This window comes from Hippocampus comes, unplaced genomic scaffold (assembly GCF_001891065.2).
Source record: "Hippocampus comes isolate QL1 unplaced genomic scaffold, H_comes_QL1_v1.1 scaffold155, whole genome shotgun sequence".
NCBI lineage: Eukaryota > Metazoa > Chordata > Actinopteri > Syngnathiformes > Syngnathidae > Hippocampus > Hippocampus comes.
In genome coordinates, this window is record NW_017804967.1 from 138798 (window position 1) to 161371 (window position 22574).

The window sequence follows — 22574 nt, forward strand, 5'->3', positions numbered from 1 at the left end:
ACACACACACACACACACACACACACACACACACACACACACACACACACACACACACACACACAGTTCCATCTCCGATTCAAGCTGCATATGTATGAAGATAAGGGAAGTGTACTGAGCAGCATATCTTCACAGGCGAAAATGAATCTTTACATCATAGCATGATTACATTAAGCCCAACTCGCCGAATGAAATTGCTTAATTACCACTGTGGTAACCATTCCCCTTTGTCAATACTTTTTCTTCTTTTCTTTCATAACAGGAAACATAAACATGGAATCAAGTGACTAAAGAGAAGTTGATTTTGCTTTAAGAATGTCTGGACATTAACTGCCCCGTTAGCACGAGTGCGTGTGTTGCCTGATGATGCCGCATCCTCAGAAAAGCTGTTCATACAACACAGCGTGTAACATTTTATGATACATAGTTCTAATTCAGAGTTTCTCTTCATGCATAAAAGGCTGAACTGAGTTGGAAAGTACCACGGAACCTCAGAGGTCAAAAATCAAAGGTCAAAATGAGTGGTTAGCGCGTCTGCTTCACAGTTTTCAGCTTCATGATTTAATCGGAGTCCACATTTGCATGCTTCCCTGTGCTTTCATGGGATTTTTCCGTCTACTCTGGTTTCTTCCCCCAGTCAAAAAAAACATGCGTTCATTTCACACGTAAACTGTAAAATGACCACCAGGCCAAAGATAAAAGATCTCAAGATTTGAAAAATCCTGATGTGTACCAGGCTTGAAAGAAAACAAAATGAGATGAAAATTACGGAATGTAAATTAGCCAAAATGTGACGACACAATTTATCAAGATTACAATAGCTTGTCTCACAGACGTATTTTCAGAAAAAGTCAGATAAAAGAGGTACGGGGTTGTTTGATATCACACTTGAGAGGTGGGCAGGCACTGCAGAGATGATTCAAAAGTCAAGTTTTCACAATGTCCCCTTTAATCGCCGTACGATACAACTTAAAAACGATTCATTGTGTATATGCTGTTCAATGACCAATATGTACTGGACTATATCTGGTCCTCTTGCAGCAAAAATGTGACTAATATGATTAATAATGAATCCGTTTGTTGGCCAGTTTTGTTTTATTGTCATAATTTGAATGCAGAGCAAGGCTAAAAGTGATTGTACCATTTCCCCCACTGTGCTCTTAAAGCATTTTTTAACTCCAGCAGCTTTTAGAGTGCGTTACTTTTCTGACTCGGTGATCAATTTCATCTCTCTTCCCCGCCGCCGCATGTGTCCAAATTTATTCCGATTCTACACACGGCTGCATGCTGAGTAATGATGGTTGTCTTGTAAAAATATTAACAATGGCTGCATTCTGAAGCTTTTTTTTTTTTTTTTTTTGCACACAGAGCTCGCAGCATTAGCACTTTTTGAAATATGGGCAACAGGCTCCAAGCACTGACATGTTGATATATAAAGGGTCTGTGTGGACAGGTTTCATTTATGATATGCTAAAGCGTTTGCGCACAACACTGTACAGACACAGAGACACTCTAATTATGGCTATTAATTCTCAGGATGCTACTGAATGCCAGCTTTAATTCACGTCCACTCTTTTCAAGTTGGGCTGGATTTATACACTGCAGGTTTACGTCAATAATTCAGATTTTCTGGTTTATAGTAACATCAAGACAAAACACACACACACACACACGCACACACACGCACACACACACACACATATATATATATATATATATATCACCTAAGGCAGAGAACCAGTTTGCAGCTAGCATGAGAAGCTAGCATAGCATTCCACATCTTCACTGTGAAAGGATATTAGAGTCGATGTTACTTCAATTTATGGTTAAAAAGTCTGACATTTCTAGTTGACAAAAGCATACATTTACTTACTTAAATGTTTCTATTGCTTCAGTTATAGTTCCCAAAGGTGACTTTCCTCGTGGACAATAAAATTCAGTTTGACTTCAATTCAAACAGTGGTTGTGAAGTGGCTTGGTTGGAGTTGTTGGCTCAAAGTGAAGTCTAGTGAAGTGGGCTGAGGTCTCCTGGCAGGTTGCATTCCAGAAATTGAGAAACTGCTGGTCGCATTCCAAAAGGAAAGTCTAACCAAATCCAATTAAGTCCAAAAGTGAATGAGGCATTGGGGTTGTCTACCGCATTCTAGCTTCTTATGCTGAGAACCTCTTTTCCTGTTCTGTCATTCTCACCCACCTTCTTTCCATTCTGTCTATCATTCGGTGTTCTACCATGTCTTATGACATTCATTCCTGTCATACTTCACCGTCATGCATATACATGTCAAGTGCCGGCAATAATAGCAGGCGACATCTGAAATCGGTCATAATTATCACCAGCACACTAGGCTAGAATTGGCTTTCTGCTCCATTAGCTTCAGCGGCTATACGTGGCGGCCTGTGAATTCGTCTGCGCGCAGCTACAGCCGAGGCAGGGGACAAGTCCCCCCACCCACGTGTAATTGCTTCCTTAGATATCCGTGACATCTTAAATGACTTACGAGAAGGCGCCAAAGTGGCATTGCGTTTCTACATTTGAAGTAGTGGCGGAGGTAAGTTGTCGCCGAAAAGGTAAGAAAAAAATTGAAGGCAGAGGTAATGAGAGGGAGAAAAATGTTCAGTTCAGGAGTGGAGGAAGAGAGGTGTAAAATAATACTGTACATGTCTAGTCATGGGTATATACTCTATCACAGTGGTTCTTAACCTTGTTAGAGGGACTGAACCCGACGAGTTCATATGCACATTCATCGAGCCCTTCATGAGTGAAAAAAGTTTTTTTTTATAAATTCAACATGTAAAAAAACACATTTATTAAAACCAGAAAAAAACGTAGATTCAATTTCTATACATAAGTATATGTTTTTTTTTTTTTAAATGTGCACAAAATGAACCGTGCATGACGTACTATCACGACAGTCACACTTTGACTACTGAGCGAATTAAATATCCCGCAGCACTGATTGGACAAGCAATGTCATGTGATCATCTGCAGCCAGTGATGGCCAAGTGGGCGTGTCATAACTAGTTGACATGTTGAGTCGGGTGTGTCTTAACCTCCATGGCAGAGCCTCCGTCAAAACCCTGAGACCGATTCACCGAACCCCTGGGGTTCGATCGAACCCAGGTTAAGAACCACTGCTATATCACGACGACAGATGAATCATTCAGATGGACTCATTTAACATTGCATGGTTGAAGTGGGACAGCTGGAGTTTAATGGTTCACATGCAGTCGATGATGTTCCTGTTGGACAAAAAAGAATGTTGTGTGGTATTTTAATTATGCCTTTGATAATGTAGAGCACGATTGGCCAACGTCAATGCTGGTGCAGGCCACAATTTTTCATCAGTGCTTCTGGGGGGGCCACATGGCACTACGCACTTCCAAACTACAAAAATTCCCTTTTAAATATGAACCAAATATGTGTTCTAAAAATGTCATTGTTCATCATGCATTCCTCAATGCACGTCCAATAGAAACCAGCTACAAAATAGCCAGTGTGATTTTTTTTCTTCGCCACCTAAGAGCTCGCTTGCATTAAAAAAAAAAAAATTCTCATTCATAGGCTGCACAAAACGGCAGAACAGCAAACCAACGTTAAACTGCAAGAACTCATTTTGTGCATTTTTCTTTTTTACAAAAATAAACACATTCAAAACGTTACTATATTCAGAAAGTGTCTATCTCGTGCTTAACATACAGTAGTTGTTTTTTCTACCAAAACGAGTCAAAAATGTCCGGTGGTAATCGAGCCATGGCATTCTTTCTTTCACACATTCGTCATTATTCGGGAAAGAGTGACCCGTAAAACTGCCCAGTTTTTAATCGAGGTCACCTTCAATTATCATGTGTATTCCCTTCCTGGAAAAGTACTCCACTATAATGGAGAGAAATGAGAGCACATGGCACTCTCGAGACCCCGGGAAACATTGAGGTTTCCCATGAGAAGCATTAGTAGCGCTGAAGGTTTGAAAAATGATGTTTTGATGTGGCAGCTTCGCGTAAAACGCATGCAAAGTATCGCACACAAGCCGACAGATGTACAAATCTCCTGGCTTGTTCGGAAATGTTAAGCTAACCCTTTTGGCTAAGCATGGCAATTAGCGTCGTAGTGCCTGAACGTCAGTAGTCAACACAGAGGGCTACTACTACTCTGCACACATGCATACGCGGAGGAGCTTCGGCCAAATTGCCGTTGACAGATTCGTTTTTTTTTTCCCCTCGCCGGTGAAGATGTTGTGACATACAAAACGGCTCTATTCATAAAATAAAAGCGGGAGGACATTTCCTCCAGGGATGTGTAATTGCGGGCCTTTAAATTGGAGAGAAGGAAATCAAAATCCACGGTTTCTCGCCTCCCCTCGTGGGTTTTGCAACAGAAATGTGCCGATTCGTTTCAAATTATGTGAAGAAATAAATCTTGATTTGGCATGATTGGTGCTCTATTGAAATCGACATAAAAATATACAGCTCTTTTTGACTTCCTATATGAAGGATTACATTTATATATCTGGCTGTATCTATATATATATTTATCAAAAAAAAACTGTGAATTTGACTCAAACATAACCATTGGCTGTGTTGTTTTCATAGGGCCGACTTTCCCAATGGACAAACTCACGCATAATACTTACATTTAGCAACTCATTGTGTATTGTTTTATTGAGCGGGCAAAAATATGTACTCACATTTGACGCGTTTCGCACCGTCGACTTCCCTGTCATTTAAATCCACTGATTTTAAGAGCTACACAAGTTGAGGTTGTTTGTTTTTGAGGGGAAACAAATCGATATCCGCCTCTTCGTCAATTTTGTGCCGAGGGAGTAAAAACCATAATAGGTTTTTACCCACTACAACAAGAAACTTAAAGGGCAGATTGTGTTTTATCAGTCATGTCAAATACACCACGGTTGCTTACAGGAAAATAATTATTATAAGGTGTTAAAGTATTGCCGACTATTTAAGCACAGCCCGCAGATATTGTGCAGCAGCCTTGGGCATTAACCAACAAACAAAGTAAGGGTGTTTGGAGTTGTAAAGCTCTCAGGGGCCGGTTCTCGCTGCGAGTGTTTTTTAGGGAGATCACATGAGGAACAAGCACACGTGAAAATGATTATTACAATTATGTAAAACAAAAAAAAAAGTTCCTCAGGGTGACAAAAGAGGAAAGGGAGAGTCACGCACAAAACAAACACGTACGGGAGTGAGGTCGAGACAGATACAGGGCTTGACTAAATGAAACTCAGTGACGTTAAACAAAGCGGAAAGAAAAAGAGCGCCGATGGGGTGGACATATGCAAAATGATAAATAAATAAATGACGGTGACCGAGAAGTGTGTTAAAGCCTGTTAGGTAGATTTGCATGTATCTTTATTCAGTCGGCCTCTCCCCGAACTGCTCGATGTGGAGGAAGATTGGAGAGAGGAAGAAGAGTGGATGGGTTAGGAAGGCGAAGAAGAAGAACGGAGAGAATCCTGCGAATGATGCGTGGATTGAAGGAAAAAGAGGGTCGGGCAGAAAACACAAATGGGGCAAAGAAAAGCTCCACTTGGGAGTTAAATTTATGCCCAACCCTCGATCGCGGAGGGGGAAATGGGGGGGGGGGGAAATCTGTGGGCGGGGTATTAATATTATATATTTTTGTATTAATGTACACTGCACCCTAAGCGTCCGATCAGTTTCACTTTCACCCAAAAAGTGTTTAAAAAATAAAATAATTTAAAAAGCAGATCACCTTTAACCCTCGGTGGCGCTTGACCTCCATCACTGGAGGTTGTTAGCGGTCAGCAATGTGCAATTACAGCTTGCGATCGGAGCTGTTGCGATATATCTTTTTAAATTATTATGATTATTATCATTCCAAATTTGCTTCATGTACAATTCACCGACGGCACTGGCAAAGGATGGGAACCTGGAGCGCCACGAGAAGCAATTCAAAACGGCACACGCGAGCTACGATCGTGATGCTCGTGCATTAGACACGCTGCGTCCCAAGCCCCCGCGTTAGGTCTCTACCATGGTTGGCACCGATTCCTATCTACTTTATTTTTGCTGTTTCGTTCGTGTTCTGGGCCATTATGGCTGTTGCTCATCACGGCATGCGGGTGTGTATGCGTGTACGTGCGGTAGCGGGTCGATCCCGGGAGGACGGTTACCTGAAAAGTCGATGTTCGGTCAGAAAAGGTCGGTCACCCCGATGTACAGTGTAACACAAATAACCTTTACTAGGTATTGGATGGGTTTTCCCCTCCTTCCAGCTTAGGGTGCCCGTGTTTCAAGCATCTCTGAGCCTTCCTGCTTGTGCGATCATTTTGGAATAACGTCTGTTTCCCCTCGTTGAATCGGTGTGCTTGGGCGTGCACCGGCTTCTTCCACTACCCGACGGATGTCGGCAATTTGTCGTCGCTGCAAGGAAGCGTCGGTCATGAACGCTCAGGCGGACCAGCAAGTGTTGATTCTAGTTGACCACAGGACAGCAGAAGTTAGACGCTTATTGAATCTGACAAAGTGCCTCTGGTGTGTATTTGGATCTGCTTAAGTGTGGCAGTATTTGCAGATTTAAAAAAAAAAAAAAAAAAAGTAAAGATTTGCCGAGAGGGTTTTCTTTTTAGAAGATTGTTGGTTTGGCTTTCCGTAACAATCCTCATGGACAATTCGAGGATTCCCTCACAGGCTTATATAGTCCAGTGTTAAAGAGATTCACGAGTACCCCAACTTAAGAGTTTTTTTAAGGAATGAGCAAGCCGCCCTTATTGAACAAGACAAAGAGTCAAAGCCTAACCCAAATACAAAAATGAGAACACTCAAAAGGACCGACAACGACTCCAGGCCCTGACCTCACGACTAGGCCACACCCCTTGAAGGGACACCTCCAACATGCAAATACCAGAAGACGTAGTGTAAATAAACTTGATAAAACCAGTTTATTTCCTTCCATTCTCTTTTTTTACACAGTGCTTTTGTGTTTAAATAGATGCAACAAAAATCTGGTTTTGCAGGGTTTGACTGGGATTAATAGCATTTCAATTCATTTCACTGGGAAACGTTGATTTGATATGTTCGTGAATTGAGTTACAAGCTTGTTCACGGAACACATTCAAATCACAAGTCAAGGCACCACTGTTTTTTGTAAAGGTTTTCTTAATACGGTTCAGATCAGACCCAATATTCAGTTTTCATTTGTTGAAATAGTAACACTCGTGCGAGGTTAACTTTGATTCACTGATATTGAGCGCGATTAACCTTAGTGCAATGTTCTGTCATTTGCAGACTAAATTGGATCAAAGTCACATTAACTGCTGATAAATTTTAGCACTATTGAAGAACTATCAATGTCTAAGTCGTCAACCCTTTAAGAACTGGATTCAGACATGATGACGTGTGCGTATGGCTCAAGGTGAAGGTCTTGCCACAACCTCTTGGTTATGCTCCCGAAGAAATGACGTGTGATCTCCTTTGAAGACTTGGATCGGGGCCTCAGTGAGCTACTAGGGAGTGGCTGCAGGTTTCTGGTGTTTCGACCCGTCTCCTGGTGTCTTTTCAGTGCTCTTGGCCATTTTTGAAGGGAATTGCACAGCCTACGCAACTTTTGTGGCTGGACAGCATCCCATGTAATCACTCGTAATGATGGCAATCGATGAAATTACAGATACCAAAACCGGCAAGATATCCACCAGGAAGAAAAGGGAAATAATCAAAATCATTCCAACTTTTTCACTTTATGCCTGTGCACGTGTCTCAAGATTGCCAGTAATTCATGATGGATGTTCTCCAGGTGCATTACCTTCGAAACTCCTGATGTCATTCAGCTCATTGGGAGTGTGGTTGAGTTTCCTCGTGTGCTGGGCTGTCTGGGAAAGACTTGCCATTATTTCCAAGCTGATATTCCATTTGGTTGTATGTTCTCCCTACAATGTCTTATGTATGCTGCTGAAAAAAACCAAACAATGTCTTTGGGTTCTCTTCTCGGCCCGCTTCTTTGGAGTCTTGTGAAATGTAGCCGGGGGGTAGGGGTGGGGGGTGTCCAGGTCTACTTGCATGTCACCCGGTATCTCTTCCGCGTTATTGACACAACGCTGGGGAAGCACTGCAAACCTCCAACAAGCTGAGACGATACTTTAAGTTGTTGTGCCTTCCGTGAAGACATTTTGTTCTACAATTACTTGTCTGATAGGATATGGGGTGTGTTGTTGAAATTCAGTTTGGAAGAGGAGAGAAGTAGGTGAAATTATGTGTGTTTGTTTGTTTTTTAACAATCGTGGGTTGTCACACACTACTCCGAGCGAGACGTTCGTTGGTGCGCCGTAACAAACACAGCAGTCATGCAAACAGTGCAGAGTAACACCAAACAACTCACCTGGCAGTCACATGCACTTCTCGAGGTGTTATGACAAGCTCAGAGAAGTTTTAGTCTCTAGATGCTCAGAATCCCTTTGCACGTCTAAGCCCAAGGCATACCGTGTGCTTGCATGCGTGCGTGTGTGTGTGTGTGTGTGTGTGTGTGTGTGTGTGTGTGTGCGTGCGTGCGTGCGTGCGTGCGTGCGTGCGTGCGTGTGTGTGTGTGGGTGAATCTCTGATCCATACACCAACATTGAGCTGAATATTTCCTTTTTAAACTGACTCACATACCAGTCAGCCCTCTGTAGAACACCGCCTCAAATTTCATGACTTTGTCGTGAATAGGTTACACAATACAGTTAAACCTCGGTTTTCGAACGTCTCTGTTCTCGACGAAATCGGTTTTCGACCAAAATTTCGAGTTTTTTATGCCTCGGATGACGACCGAATTTCGGTTCTCAAACAAACTGAGCGCACTTGAATATGTCACTTGACTCCTTTCGCCTTCCTTACACGAGGAAGTGACGCTTCCTCGTACTGTATAGCGTTCCATTGTCAACAGACGTGTTCAATAATTTTTTTTAAAAAAGAGCGTGGTTTCGGTTTTCAAACAAATCGGTTTTCGAACAGCCTTCTGGAACGGATTATGGTCGAAAACCGAGGTATGACTGTAATAGAAATATATATTTTTTAAAAAGGTTAAAATTGCATGTTGTCTTTCAAAAGTTTCAGTCAAGCAAGTTCCAAGTCCCTAAATTAGCAATTTCCAGTCAGTCACATGGCTTGACTCGAGTCCCCCAGCTCTGCAAAGTACAGCCACAACATGCGCAGTCCAGTACCACAAATATTTGGGGGATGCCCGTGAGGATCCGATGCATTCGTCGACAACAATGCATGTCTCATCGCGTTTGATGCTAAATGACAGTGAGGCAGAGAAAAGGTGGACTGACGGATGGAGGATGACGAAGGGCCTAATTGGCTACGGCCCGGCAGTAAACACAGGAGCTCGCGGCGGGCCAACGAGAAAGTGATCAGCGGGGAAATAAAACCAGAGCCGGCTGTCTGACACCAAGGTCATGTCCTTATGTTAGACATGCCATGGCTTTGTGAACAGAGGCCCCTCTTTTGTCCACTGATGGAAAAAAAAACCTTTGAGGAAGAACAAGTGCATTTTGACACCAGGGGCCTGATTTACTTCCAAATAGCTGCTGCGGAATGACGTGTTCACTCTCACGGATTGGGAGTGCTGTTGGTGGACAATGTTGCACATGAGCTACCAAGACTGTGACCAAATTCGGTCCTCGAGGCACCTGCATGGTTTAGATGTCTCCCTCGTCCAACAGCTGGATCGTTATCAGAGTTTGCCGATATGTTGAACATTTGAATCAGCCGTGTTAGAGGAGGGAAACATCGAAAACATCCAGGAGAGGACCCGTCGAGCACTGGAATTGGTCATCCCTGATCTAAAAGAAGCAGGATACTGGCCCTCGAGGATCAGAGTTTGACACCTGTGCGTTAGTGAGTGACGCGAGCAAACACGTGGCTATGTTACCGAGAAAAAAAAAAAAATTTATCATTTCAAAATGCGTGTTTTGTTTTTGAGTGATCGCTGCATGTATGTGCCCATCGTCCATTACATTGAGTTTAAAACTTTGGAGAGCAACCCCAAAAACTAATCTACGAAAGGCCATCGCCAATTGTCACAATGTGCTGAAAGGACCAAGATGCAAGGAAACGCAGACTTGAAAGGAGGTTTTGTTTTTTTGTTTTTTTATCTGTGTGTGACTGTCAGCCCCGAGATCATTCCGAAGTTCTCAAACCACATTCCGGAATAACCCAAATGGCACAATCATTTTTGTCTGTGAATAGAACGATCAGTTCTCCCCGCCGCCTCATTTTGCCACAAAAATTGCAGTCATGGTTGCACACAATTATCCCACTTTGCGCCTTTCGGAGGTGGAAATTTTCGATGCAAAATCAGCCAGTGCAATTTGTCAGGTTCAATAATTCACATTTTACGCGCGAAATTAATCTTTTTGTAGATCCTCGCTGTCTGGCGGAAACCTCCTATTTTCATTTGGTAAATTGAATATTTTGTCTCAAATCAATACTATTGGTCATACAGTCTAGTGGTACATTATTGGTCTACAATCGCCATGTGGATCTGTTATTGTTACAAATTAAATTCTAACGTGTTGAAAATGGCTTGCTCTTTTTGACGAAGCAATGTTAACGGCTGAACAAAGATGCCGTTTCTTCGGTTTCCTGCAAATCTCGAGTAAATCGGTGCCCTGATAGCGGTCAAGACCACAAAGTGACCAACTTGTCATTGAGTGATGAGAAGATGTCAAAAGTAACAGGTGGTGCTCATTTTCTCATTGAACAATATTTAATGATACGTGCTGATGAATTCATGGCATATCTCCTGAAAGAGAGAGCAGCAGCTGCTGCTGTTCCCAAACTGGTTAGGTTAATGTTTGACATTCAAAATGACTTTTCCTGAAAAAGCACGACTTGATTCTTATTAACCCTCCCCCTCAATTATGAAGTATTTGTAACGTTAAAGTTTTGCTCTAACAGTAGAAGATACTCCTGACACTGCCACTGTGACTTGCAGCATTATGGCGTTATGACTTTTCACTTTAGTCTTGTTTCGTTTCATGGTTTTTTTTTCTCGTAACATTTTCAATTTTCTTTGTGACATGATGGCTTTATTCATTCAATAAGATAGGACATGATGGCTTATTCCTCATAAAATTCCGACTTTATTCCTGGCACATTAAGACTCCGCGTTACTTGTTTTGTCAACAAAGAACGTATTTATTTTCATACTGTCATGATTTTTTTTTTCCCCTCGACATTTTCTTTAACATGAAGGCTATTCTGGTCACAATACTATTTGTGTCACATTACAATTTTGTGATTGTGACATTGCAACTTTGCTGAATTGAGAGAGAGAGGGAACGAGAGCGGAGAGGCTTTTTGTTACGATTAACCACATCAAGTTCCCTGATGTGAATGAAGAGCACAATCATATGTCAACTCACTAAATATTAGCATTGCTCGTCTTCTCGGGCAGGATTTTACCTCAAGATGCCAATCAAGGCCACTTCACTCTGCCACCAATCATCAGTGAATATTGGACCTGAGCTATTTAAAAATGTCAGACAATTATTGCCTTTATAATTACCAAGACCTCATTTTCACTTTAAGGGTGGTTCATCACACATACACTTACCATAATAGCAATTCCCTAAGCAGCCAGGAACCCCCGAAGAGCCACTTAATGGAGTCCAGCAAGGAAACAGTTTTGTTACAGGGTGTGGATATGATTGCACGGACTCGTCATTGGAGTGGCATCCCATCCACATGCAAGGCTGCGTAGATATAGGTTACTTGATCTCCTTGTCCTCTGGCCCAATGCATAACGGAACATTCTCCAACATCATTGACCTTGATGGGATGATGGGAGTGGTCTACTTTGGTTAAAGAAACTTCTTGTCCATGAAAGAAGGATGTTGCTGAAACTTTCCGCTTTCCAAATCGGAAATGTTGCCTTTGCCGTAAGCATGTCTGCCTCAAAGTTCAAAACGATGTGAGTTGGCATCTCAGCTCATGCCTTCTTTTGTGAAATTTATGTGCCCTCCGTCCCTCCTGTGCTTGCTTGAATTTTCACCGTGGTTTTCCCACTTTTCAAAAACATGCATTTTTTTTGGTTCATTCTAAATTCACTGGAAATTATTGAATGAATACAATATTTTCCAAACTATAATTTTCTCAAAAGCCGACAGTGTGCCTTATAATCCGATGCTCCTTATATATGAACCAATATTCTGATTTCTTGGATGTAGTATTTTAAATGTTCTGTAAAGAGCTTTGTTACAGCTGCAGCGGTTGTGAAAGCTCTGCATAAATAAAGCTGGATTGTATTGTATTCCCTTTAGCATAGCTCCATCTAGTGGTTGCATAACGCCACCGCAGCCACTATTGTGGCTTCTATTCTATGCGCCTTATAATGCGGTGCATATGTAAATAGTTTTAAAATGGGCCATTCATTGAAGGTGCACCTTGTACTCCGAAGCGCCTTATAGTGCAGAAAATACGTTACTTGTTTTTGCTAGATATGCCCTGCCCAAGCTCACACATGACCCTAATGAAGACAAGCACTCTATGAGATGGATGGGTGGATTTTTGTCTGGATGGAACAATGGATGGAGCCAAAGTATAGTGGGACTTGATTGCACTAACATATAATGTGTTTTTCTGAGCATGTTTATTAGCTCTTCTCCATTTTTGCCGCTAATTTGACGCGTTTGAGGCTCGCCGTGTTCTGGAACATCACATCAGGACTCCGCGATGCCCACAGTATAATTTCTCATTGGATGGATATGCATAACACATTAAGGATTTGCACCCTGCATGTGTGCCGCTACACATATTAAAGTGATTAAAGTGGAGGGAACAGATTTGCATTGGTTTGATATGCAGCCCGTCTCGCCCTTTACTCTTTTTCTTCCAATATTTCCTCTCCTCGGTTTCCCATTTGCTGTCATCTCATAACACGTCTCCGCTTATGTGACCTTCATTACCTCAGGAGTTATCTTATCAGGGCCCAAGCTCCAGGCAGCAAGAAGGTCCCTTTATGAATTGCTGTGTTTATTATGATTCTTCCCAAAATTGAAGCGGCTTTTTAGCAGTCTCAACACTGCAAAAACCTCAGCAATCCTTGCTCCTGTGTATGTCCTGGTCATCATGTATGTATTTTAAAATATAGATGATTTGATTTTGAAAAAAAAAGACAGCAAGTGTGTATATTGCCACTTCACAACCTGTCAAGCGATAACGAAGCTTACGACATTTATTTGGTCGAGCTATTTAAGACGGTGAGCAGAGTAGAAAAAAAAGGACACACATTTACGAAAACTGCATAACCACCTCTAACAGCCGAGGCAAAATTGAGCTCCTCCATGACATGCAAAGATCTTTCAACCGTCAAGATGTATTGCTTCAACATATTTGTGTGGCTGCAATTACTCCAATCCAATTAGGGAACGTAGCATTTTGTGGAAAATATAGCTATTCCAAAAAGAGTGCAAACAATCCTGAAAGCCCCTTGTAGTTGATTTTTTTTTTTTTTTTTGTTCTTGAATATCTGAAAATAGGTTCCATGGTGGGCGGCCCAGTAGTCGAGTGGTTAGCGTGTCGACTTCACGGTGCAGGGGTACTGGGTTCAATTCCAGCTCCGACCTTCCTGTATGGAGTTTGCATGTTCTCCCCGTGCTTGCGTGGGTTTTCCCCGCATTCCAAAAACATGCATGGCAGGCTGATTGAACACTTCCAAATTGTCCGTAGGTGTGAATGGTTGTTTGTCTCTGTGTGCCCTGCGATTGGCTGGCGACCGGTTCAGGGTGTCCCCTGCCTACTGCCCGAAGACAGCTGGGATAGGCTCCAGCACCCCCTGTAACCCTAGTGAGGATAAAGCGGTTTGGAAAAAGAATGAATGAATGAAAGGTTTCATGGTAAAAATATGTGTGTAGGTGAATTCGTGAATGGCTGACGTCAAACAAGTGGGCATTCATCACTCGATATTGTGTTTATTTGTGCAACTCTATAGGCTAATGTTTCCAGAAAATGTTTAAATCCTAATTGAACAACACGAACTGTATTTTTGGTGCCTCATCAATCTTCGCGAGAAGAGGAAAGAGAAACAGCGCTGAGTGTGATGCAGTTCAGTTGTACATCACCGCAGCCATAATAATAAAAAACATATTGCGAAATTAACACCTCTCTTGGTGTCAATCAAAACTGTTCATGATTACCTCTGTGAAGCAGATTTTTTTTCATTATCTTCCATTGGATTATATTCATGTTTCAATCCAATTTTCTTACGATTGCCAACCAGTAGCCTCCCCGTCATTTCTCCTCTATGATTTTCCTCCTCCTCTTCCTCACTCTTCATCCCTGCCAGCGAGGCCTGCAGGCTTTGCAGCAGCATTACAGCGTGTAAACCTCGGATTACAGCAGCCAGAGTCTGCCCGGGATTGCGTGCCTCTGTGGATCACAAAATACACAAGTGTACTGTCTACCCAGCCACCTACCCGCCCCCTGACGCCGCCTACACATCCATTTGCATACCCACAACACACACACACACACACACACACACACACACACGGCGGGCGCACAATGTACACTCACAAGCAGACTAATGTGGACATGCACCGCGGCAAACTCTGCAGAGGATTAACTCTCATCTCTTCTCCCTGGGTGTGTTCTTCACTTCACTTTTGCAGCTGTCCTTAAACTGAAAATCCACTCTACTTTTTACGCACTACCCCTCACATGAAGGACACCCATTAAGGAAACCCCTTTCTTCAGGCCCTCGCCACACTCAAATGAGATCGCAAACCGTCTGTGCCCACGTAGAAATGACATTTTGATGATGCTGTTAAAGGGGAATATTAACCCTTTCGTGCAACCTGACAACATGAGAAGATGTCCGCTTTAGTAAATGCTGTCCCTGAAAGGGTTAAATGACGACAGCTACCAGATTGTAACACTCTTTGGAATCATTGGAAGGCCTGCGTGCTGAAGTCATTGGTTCTTGAATGAATCCATGCCGTTGTACACTGTGGACGAGTGTCCATAGTGAGGGTACTTGCAAACGTGGTATGCCACGGATGGCGTCATATCTAAGTATAACCACTCTTGACTACGTGTTCCATGTAACTCTGAGGAGCAGCATCCTCAACCTGGATTGAAAAATTCTATTCTGTTGGAAAAACCTGTACACGGACTGTAATATCAGTGAACTAGCTTCATTGCATAGTAGCCAGAATATACACAACCATCCTGATATCAGAATTTCATACACTATCTTCACTTATTTGTTTCAGTCGTGTGTCCGAAATGGCCCCTTCCATTCATCCTAGTGCTGGAACTCTGTCCGCAATCTGTCCCGAGGGTCGTTCTACTTGGAGACACCTAACGGCTAACCATCTGCCTTCTGATGCCATTTGTCACAGAATCCGTAGGACGACCCTCAACTTCGATTTGATCTGGGTTTATTTGTTGTGTTTGTGATTTTGCAAGAAGTGCAAAGTCTTCTCCCTGAACCTCAAGACAAAGCAAAAGTTGCATCAGTTTGATCCAAGTTTCAAGAGCGAGTACTTTTTACTTCATTAGGGCCTCACATCATCTTGGTTAAACTTCATTTCTAATCGAGCGTGGCAACCAAGTGCCTCGCAGAGTAGCGCACCCAGAAATACATTTTCTTTTGTATATTATTTTTTCCTTTCTTGCATGAGTGCTGTCGAAATGTCTTAAATGTTGCTGCTTGGATTGGAATACTTCATAGTCAGGTTGCCGTTTGCACCCCTACCTGACCTTAACCCACTCACGCACGTATTTCTATAAATTTCCAGTAGCATACTAAGAGTTGCATCGAATATTATATCCCTCCAATCATGGCCTTGTGTCTCAATCCTTCCAAGCTTGTACCAACTTCGGTACACTTACTGAGGCAGCAGCTCTGTCCTGATTGACTGATTGACACTTTGATGGACTCAAGGATCAACAATTTCAGTGCTGCTGTCAATGTAATCCACCTGCCATCTGTCTTGTTCTACTTCCTTAGCAGCACGACGGGATCCAAGCCGATAAATCAAATGTTTAAGTGTCTGACAACGGCCATGTTCATTCAGTGACTAGCAGAGAGTTGATCAGCCTAAAACCATTCAGAGCAGAAACATGTCGAGCAAGTCCCATGCGTAAAGGTTCAAAAGTATAAATGTTAGGTACATTGTTTCATTCATTCTCCCCACACAACCTCTCATGTATTATTTCTTACATCGCATGTATAGCGCATGTATTTTTCATAACCCTGGTGCAGTTTAATGCCTTTAAATGATTCCTGCTGTGCATCTTAACATCACTTAAGAGTCCCGGTGGATTATGCTCCTTCATCTCCTTATGCTTGTGGATGGTAGAATGCGTGGACGTGATTGTGGGAAAAAACAAAACAAAACAACATTAAATATGTAAGAGAGGCCCCCATTTATAAAATGAATTTGCTCATTCATGTTTTGATAATTATATTTGAAACAATACCTACTTATTTGAAGGTATACATATATATATATATATATATATATCATATACACACACACATACATATATATAAATTTTACTTTATTATTGTTAAAATATCTATTTTTTTATATTGACCCATGTGACTCAGGTGCATGTATTGACATCAACATGGCATCGTGGTACAAAAACTTTGTTAAAAGCCGGCTGATTAAACAAAGTGGCAAAGCTGTGATGTCTTCAGTCATCTCAAATTAAAGACGTTTTTAGATTTCACCTTAACAGGTTATAACATACTTGCTCAACCAAAATATTTCTTTTTTTTTTTTTTTTTTTGTCCGCATCACGATATAACTTAAGTACATGACACAAAGTGAATGACTCACTTAAGGTATGTATTTTAATTGTGAAGTAATTGAAAATTGCATCAAAGTGCATCAACTCTCATTGCCATATTAGTTTTTGAAATGGACCGTTTGAAGTGGAAAGTTTGAAGTCTGAAATGTGTTTTAGTACTAGTACGAGGTGCTATGCACGCACGCACGCACGCATGCACGCACGCACGCACACACACACACACACACACACACACACACACACACACACACACACACACACACACACACACACCATCCAAACACTCCCAAGCAAGCAATAAAACAGCTTGCAGCTCATCTGGGAAATCAAAACGGAGCTTGTTGACGTTTTTGCTGCTTCCACCACAACCATGTCGTGCGTGTGTGCGTGCTTGCAAGTGTATGTGCGGAATAGAGAAGGGGAGCGAATGAAAGTGTCCAAATGATCGGGCAGAACAAATTGTACAGCCTAATACTTGAGGTCCTACACGGAACGTCTACCACCAGAACACGATGCCATTAATTGTGGACGCATGTTTTGATCCTCCTTGTTTGTGCTCCCCATGTAACGTGTCAACAAGCAATGTTCTATTTTTGTAGCCTTTCTCACATTTTGATTCAACATTCATGCATACTTAAGTTTAAGCATACACATATATATGGAGAGTGCCAGAATGGAGGGAATATCCAGTATTTGTGTATAATAGCCGTTTTTCTAGGGGGTATTCATCCAATTTATGCACCACTCATTAGGTAGAAATAACTTTCTTCATGCTTCAAATTGGCCTGAATGGCATGTGACCATTTCAGGGTGTACCCTGTCTCTCGCCCAGTCACAGCTGGGTTAGGCTCCAGCACGTCTGCACCCTTATTGAGGTTCAGCAATTCAGAAAATGGATGGATGGGTGGATCAGCATGAGGGACTATACTGCCACCTGTTGCTTTGGCATTGACTTGACGACTTGTCATAACCACCCAAACAATGTGAATGGTCATTCTTTTGACCCCACAATCCAGTTTCTACACCTCTTGTCTTCATTGGGGTCAGAGGTGAACTGGAGCCTTTCCCATTTGAATGTGAGCGAGAGACTGGGTATACCTGGGACTGGTGGCCGGCCATTCACATTTCCACATATAGACCAGTGTTTCCCCAACCAGGGGTAGGCGGAAACATTTCATAATTGATTTCCAATGCCTGAGAATATGGTGGGTCATGAGAATTTTTTTTTTAAACTCTAAAATGTGTTCTTTGCCTGAATAAAGGTTGGATATTAAAGTGACCCACTTGGTAGGGAACCACTTTGGACACACCGAGATAAGGAGCCGATGGCGCAGAGGATTTGCGACTCTTGCAACCCGGAGCAAGCTGTGCTTGCTGTGTGGAGGAGAAGATGGTGGAATGGGCTAGAAGTGACGAGGGACAGCTATAGGGGGATTGAACGACCACAAGAAAAAAAAAAAAAGAATAGTTGTGAGTTAAAAGCGAGAAGACAGAAGGAAGGCTCATCCAGCAAGCTGTTTGGAGACTGCGCTGACACATGTTGCTCATCAGCGAGGGAGACCAAATGAAGGAGTCGGGGGGGGGGGGCTGCGGCAGGGATGCTGGAGCAGTGAAATGGCAAAGCAGCTTGTCTGGTGCTACTGTTGCTTTGTGCAATGGTGAGCAGCATGACAGAAGGAAGGCGAAGTTGCGCAGGCTGGACAGCACACAGCAGTGGCAGTGGACAGTGGCAGTGGGGTTTAGCAAGAAGAGCTCGAATATGAATGAGCACATGTCGCATACAAGGAAAAGCTCTGTGTTATATTTAAATGCGGCCGTACCTTATGAATCGAACGTGTTCGCTGACCAAGTTACATGGACACTGACACAAACACACATACACAAACACACGGCAAGATCGATTTCTTTGTTTTTGTTGTACACTGAAAATATTTGGAGTTCAGATCAAAAGATGAATATCATACAAAGGTTCAGATGTCCAGCTTTTACTTAATGGCATTAACATCTGAATGTGTTAAACAACTCAGGATAGAGCACCTTTTCTATTCAAGTGAGCAAAAGTAATGGAATGAACGTTTTTAAATTAACCCAAGCCTTTAGCCGACGGAATTTTTTCAATAAAATATTCACGTGTGATATCACTATTTCAATGGGTTGTAGTTTGAAAATGATGAGAGATAAAGAAAGGCAGATGGTAAATGTGACTTTGAAGGGTTCAAGTGAATAACAGTTCATATACCGTGACTTGCAATAACCTCATCAAGCCCGCGACCAGACTGTTGCGGTCTTCATTTGAAATGTTTTTCCAGGCCTTTACTGCAGCCCCTTTCAGTTCTTGTTTGTTTCTGGATGTTTCTCCCTTCAGTCGCCTCTTCATGAGATGAAATGCATGATCTATTCGGTTACGATCCAGTGATTAAATAAGACCTTCCACTTTTTCCCTCAATGAAGTCATTTGTTCTGTTGGCAATGTGTGTTGGGTCATTATCTTGTTTCATTATGAAGCTTCTCCTGATTAGTTTGGAGGCATTGTTCTGTAAATTTCCAGAGACACTCGTATTGTAATGTGACTAACTACAGTACTTATATTCTAAAAATTGAACTAGTAAGTCAGTCGAATACATTTTGGGGTGTAACTTGACAAACACTAAAATGGAAAACACAACAAGCAGTGCAAAAAGTCATCCTTGTATAGTACTAAACTTCACATATTGGTACAAACAACACAGGAACACAATATGGTAAACAAATAGTGAAAACTTGAATAAAATGGAGGCATCATACAGAGCTAATAACGTGAGATCCCCAACATTTCACTTGTCATTTGGTGCAAGTGCTACCATGAGTGATGTGCATAAATCAATGTTCCTCCCAATCAAAATACTTTCCTCGATATTGCAGGGACGCTGTGGTGATTTCCCCCGAGAAGCACATGGAACATTAAAGCGCCATAACTCGAATTGTCTCGCTGTTTATTGCCATCGTATCTGGATGGCGTGCTTCTAATGACAAAAGAAAAACAAAAAAGACACTAATGCTAATAGACAAGACATTTTTAATAGCAAACATACTAATGGACACCACGTGTTATGGTATGGGGTTTGCATGGAGGAGTTCAAACAACACACATCAGGACAGTACATCCCACTCCCCACCCCAAGGGACAGATTCCAGACATCTCAAAGTCCGTCCATCTGTCCATCCGAACCGCTCAGCCTAGCAAGGGTCACCGGTGCATTGGAGCCTATCCCAAAGTCTTCAACAAAAATTGCCCAAAACAGGTTATTGGTTGCCAAATGAATCGAATTCATATCTATCTATAGCTATCTATCTAGCGAGCTAGCTAGCTAGCTAGCTTAATTGTCAGCATCTCCATGTATATTCTGTGTGGATTGTACTGTTCGTAGAAGTCTTTCTTCTTTCCCCTCCCTCCCTGTAACGCTAAGTCGGTTGAGGACTTTTATTTTATTACATTTTATCTGAATGGTTCACAGCTTCAAATAATTTCCGACTGAGTTCCCTCACTCCAGGGGAAGCCAGGCTAGTTTGATCTTTGATGCCAAAAGCTACGTTTTATTGAAAGCGTAAGCGGTACACAGATAAAGAAGATGTGGTGGGGGACTATTTTTTTTTTAAGTAAATAAATGAAAATCACAGGTAGACACTGAACTCTGGTTAAACCTGGCAGCTATTGTTTAAAAGGAAAACAATTTGACATGTTTGTACGTGCAAAAGTAGACCATGAGAGAAAGTAGGACAACAGAAGATAAAATATTAATGCGGTGGATATATCTGTTTTATTGTTTGGAGTTTCACTCCTCTCTCCTGAACGATGATAGTACTTTTTCATCGTAATATATTGAATGTAAGTCAAGTAGGTTCTAAACTCGGATTGTTTTGTTGGTGTGCACTTCAGCTGGCCACATGGGACCCTCTTCATGGCCTGAATGGCACGCTGACGGACAGGAAGTTGGAGAACAACATGCGAGGAGTGGTGCTGAGAGTCGTCACTGTCTTGGTAAGTACCTCATGAACCACTTGAACATTGTTTTGTCTCTTGCTTCTTTCTTTAACTTTTAAAGGAGACAATGTTTTGTTTTGTTTTTGTATAATGTATTAGTTTCTCTGGATAAAATGTTTGAGGCATTCTTTCTTTAAAATGCTGAAAAGATCAAGACCTAAGCCCCCCTTCTACTTTGGACCAACACCTAGTATGTTTTTTGTCAATCTACTCTGTTCTTGTCATCGTTGTCATGCAAAGCTAGAAATGTTTTGGCACACACTGCAGTGGAGTGGGGGGCGTAAAGGATGAGCCAGGACAGGACCCCCCCCCCCCAAATCAACTGCTTTGAACAGGGCTTGGGGTATTTTGAAATAAACATGAGACATTTCATTTCGGCACCTGGGAAGTGCTTTAAATTTTGGAAAATCGAATTATATGTCTCCTGTAGGAATTTCTGCAGAGTTCTGTGAAGGTAAAACACAAATAAGTCAGTCAAGCTCACGGTAGTCACTCCAATTCTTAGCTTGTCTCCCCTGGAGCAGCCAACGCCGCCATTTGAGAGCATCCCGCGTTTGCTTTTAAAGATTCACCGCTGTAAATTCTTCATATCCCATCTTTGAAGTCAGAGATGCTGGGAAGAAAGCGATGATGCTCAACATATTTGTGGCAATCCCTTTCTTCTGCTTTCCTTTTTTTTTTCTTTTCTTTCCCCCATTTAGACTCTCACGATCCTTTTAAAGAGTGGCAAGACCTACAATATTCTCATTTATGTCGTTACGCTCTTTATGTGCCCGATGGGTAGAAGGACCAATTAACCAATCATTAAATGAAATGGAAATTTAACAGTGTGATCAGAGAAATGTGTCTTTGTCTTGAAACATGGTGAAGCAGTGTGTGGCGCATGAATTTTTTTTTTGAGGGGGGCAGGGGCTGTAAACAAATGTCTGTTTATCATGAGGTGGTAGAGTAAGTGTGACAGCAGCGGGTGTGTTCGTCACTTCATTCTCAGCGTCTGTTATTAACACAACACCAGCTTTGAAACAGGAGTCCAGAACATCCACGCTTGTTTAATTTCAAAGTACGAATGACTGCACAGGATGAAAATGCATCTGGAGGGACCGAGGCAACAGATTGTTTCCTGTTGCCTTGAGTCTTTCGGTGCTACTTATTTTGCATGTCTGTACACATCATCATTCTCAAGGGTTACCATATAAACGGATGTATTAATTCCATCCGTGTTGAATTAGTTATCGACCATTTAATTGTGGGCCGAGATCATACCGCTATTGGAGAAAATAACTATTAATCCCATTGATTAGGTGAGGACCATATTGATTAATAAATGGCGAATACCCGGGGGACGATGTCACAGCTGCTATTATGTATTCATGGTGCTCATTAGTGGAAGCCGCCCCCTCGCGATTGGGTCTAAAATTGATTTTTGGCTGCAATAGAATCAGACGCTTTTAAGCTTCTCGGTCCACATTAAAAGGTTTCTTATTGACAGGAGCCTGAATGGTACAGACAGCCCACAAATTTCCCCGGTAACTCACCTCCCTCCCCAAATTATTATTTTTTTTTTTGGTCTTTTACGGCTGCACTGATGTGACAGCCTTGCCAAAGGGATTATATTTCCATGTTGTGTGTATTTCCTTGAGAACTTGAACTCTTTTATACTTTTCAAAGCCACTCAGAGAGAACATCCCGGTGTCAAATGATGACATCACAATGTTCTGAGAAGACTTTCCCAAAAAGTATGCTTCACCCCAGTGATGTCGTTCTATCATCTCTC

General features: G+C 42.1%; 1 protein-coding gene across 4 annotated transcripts in view; it reads left to right on the forward strand.

The window, feature by feature from the left end:
• grid2 (glutamate receptor, ionotropic, delta 2) overlaps positions 1–22574 on the forward strand; it is a 163706-nt gene that overhangs the window by 54077 nt on the left and 87055 nt on the right. For all 4 annotated transcript variants that reach the window (XM_019888840.1, XM_019888847.1, XM_019888864.1 and 1 more), the window contains exon 7: positions 20696–20797. In XM_019888840.1, coding sequence (XP_019744399.1) covers positions 20696–20797 — 102 coding nt within the window. The remainder of the gene's footprint in view (positions 1–20695; positions 20798–22574) is intronic.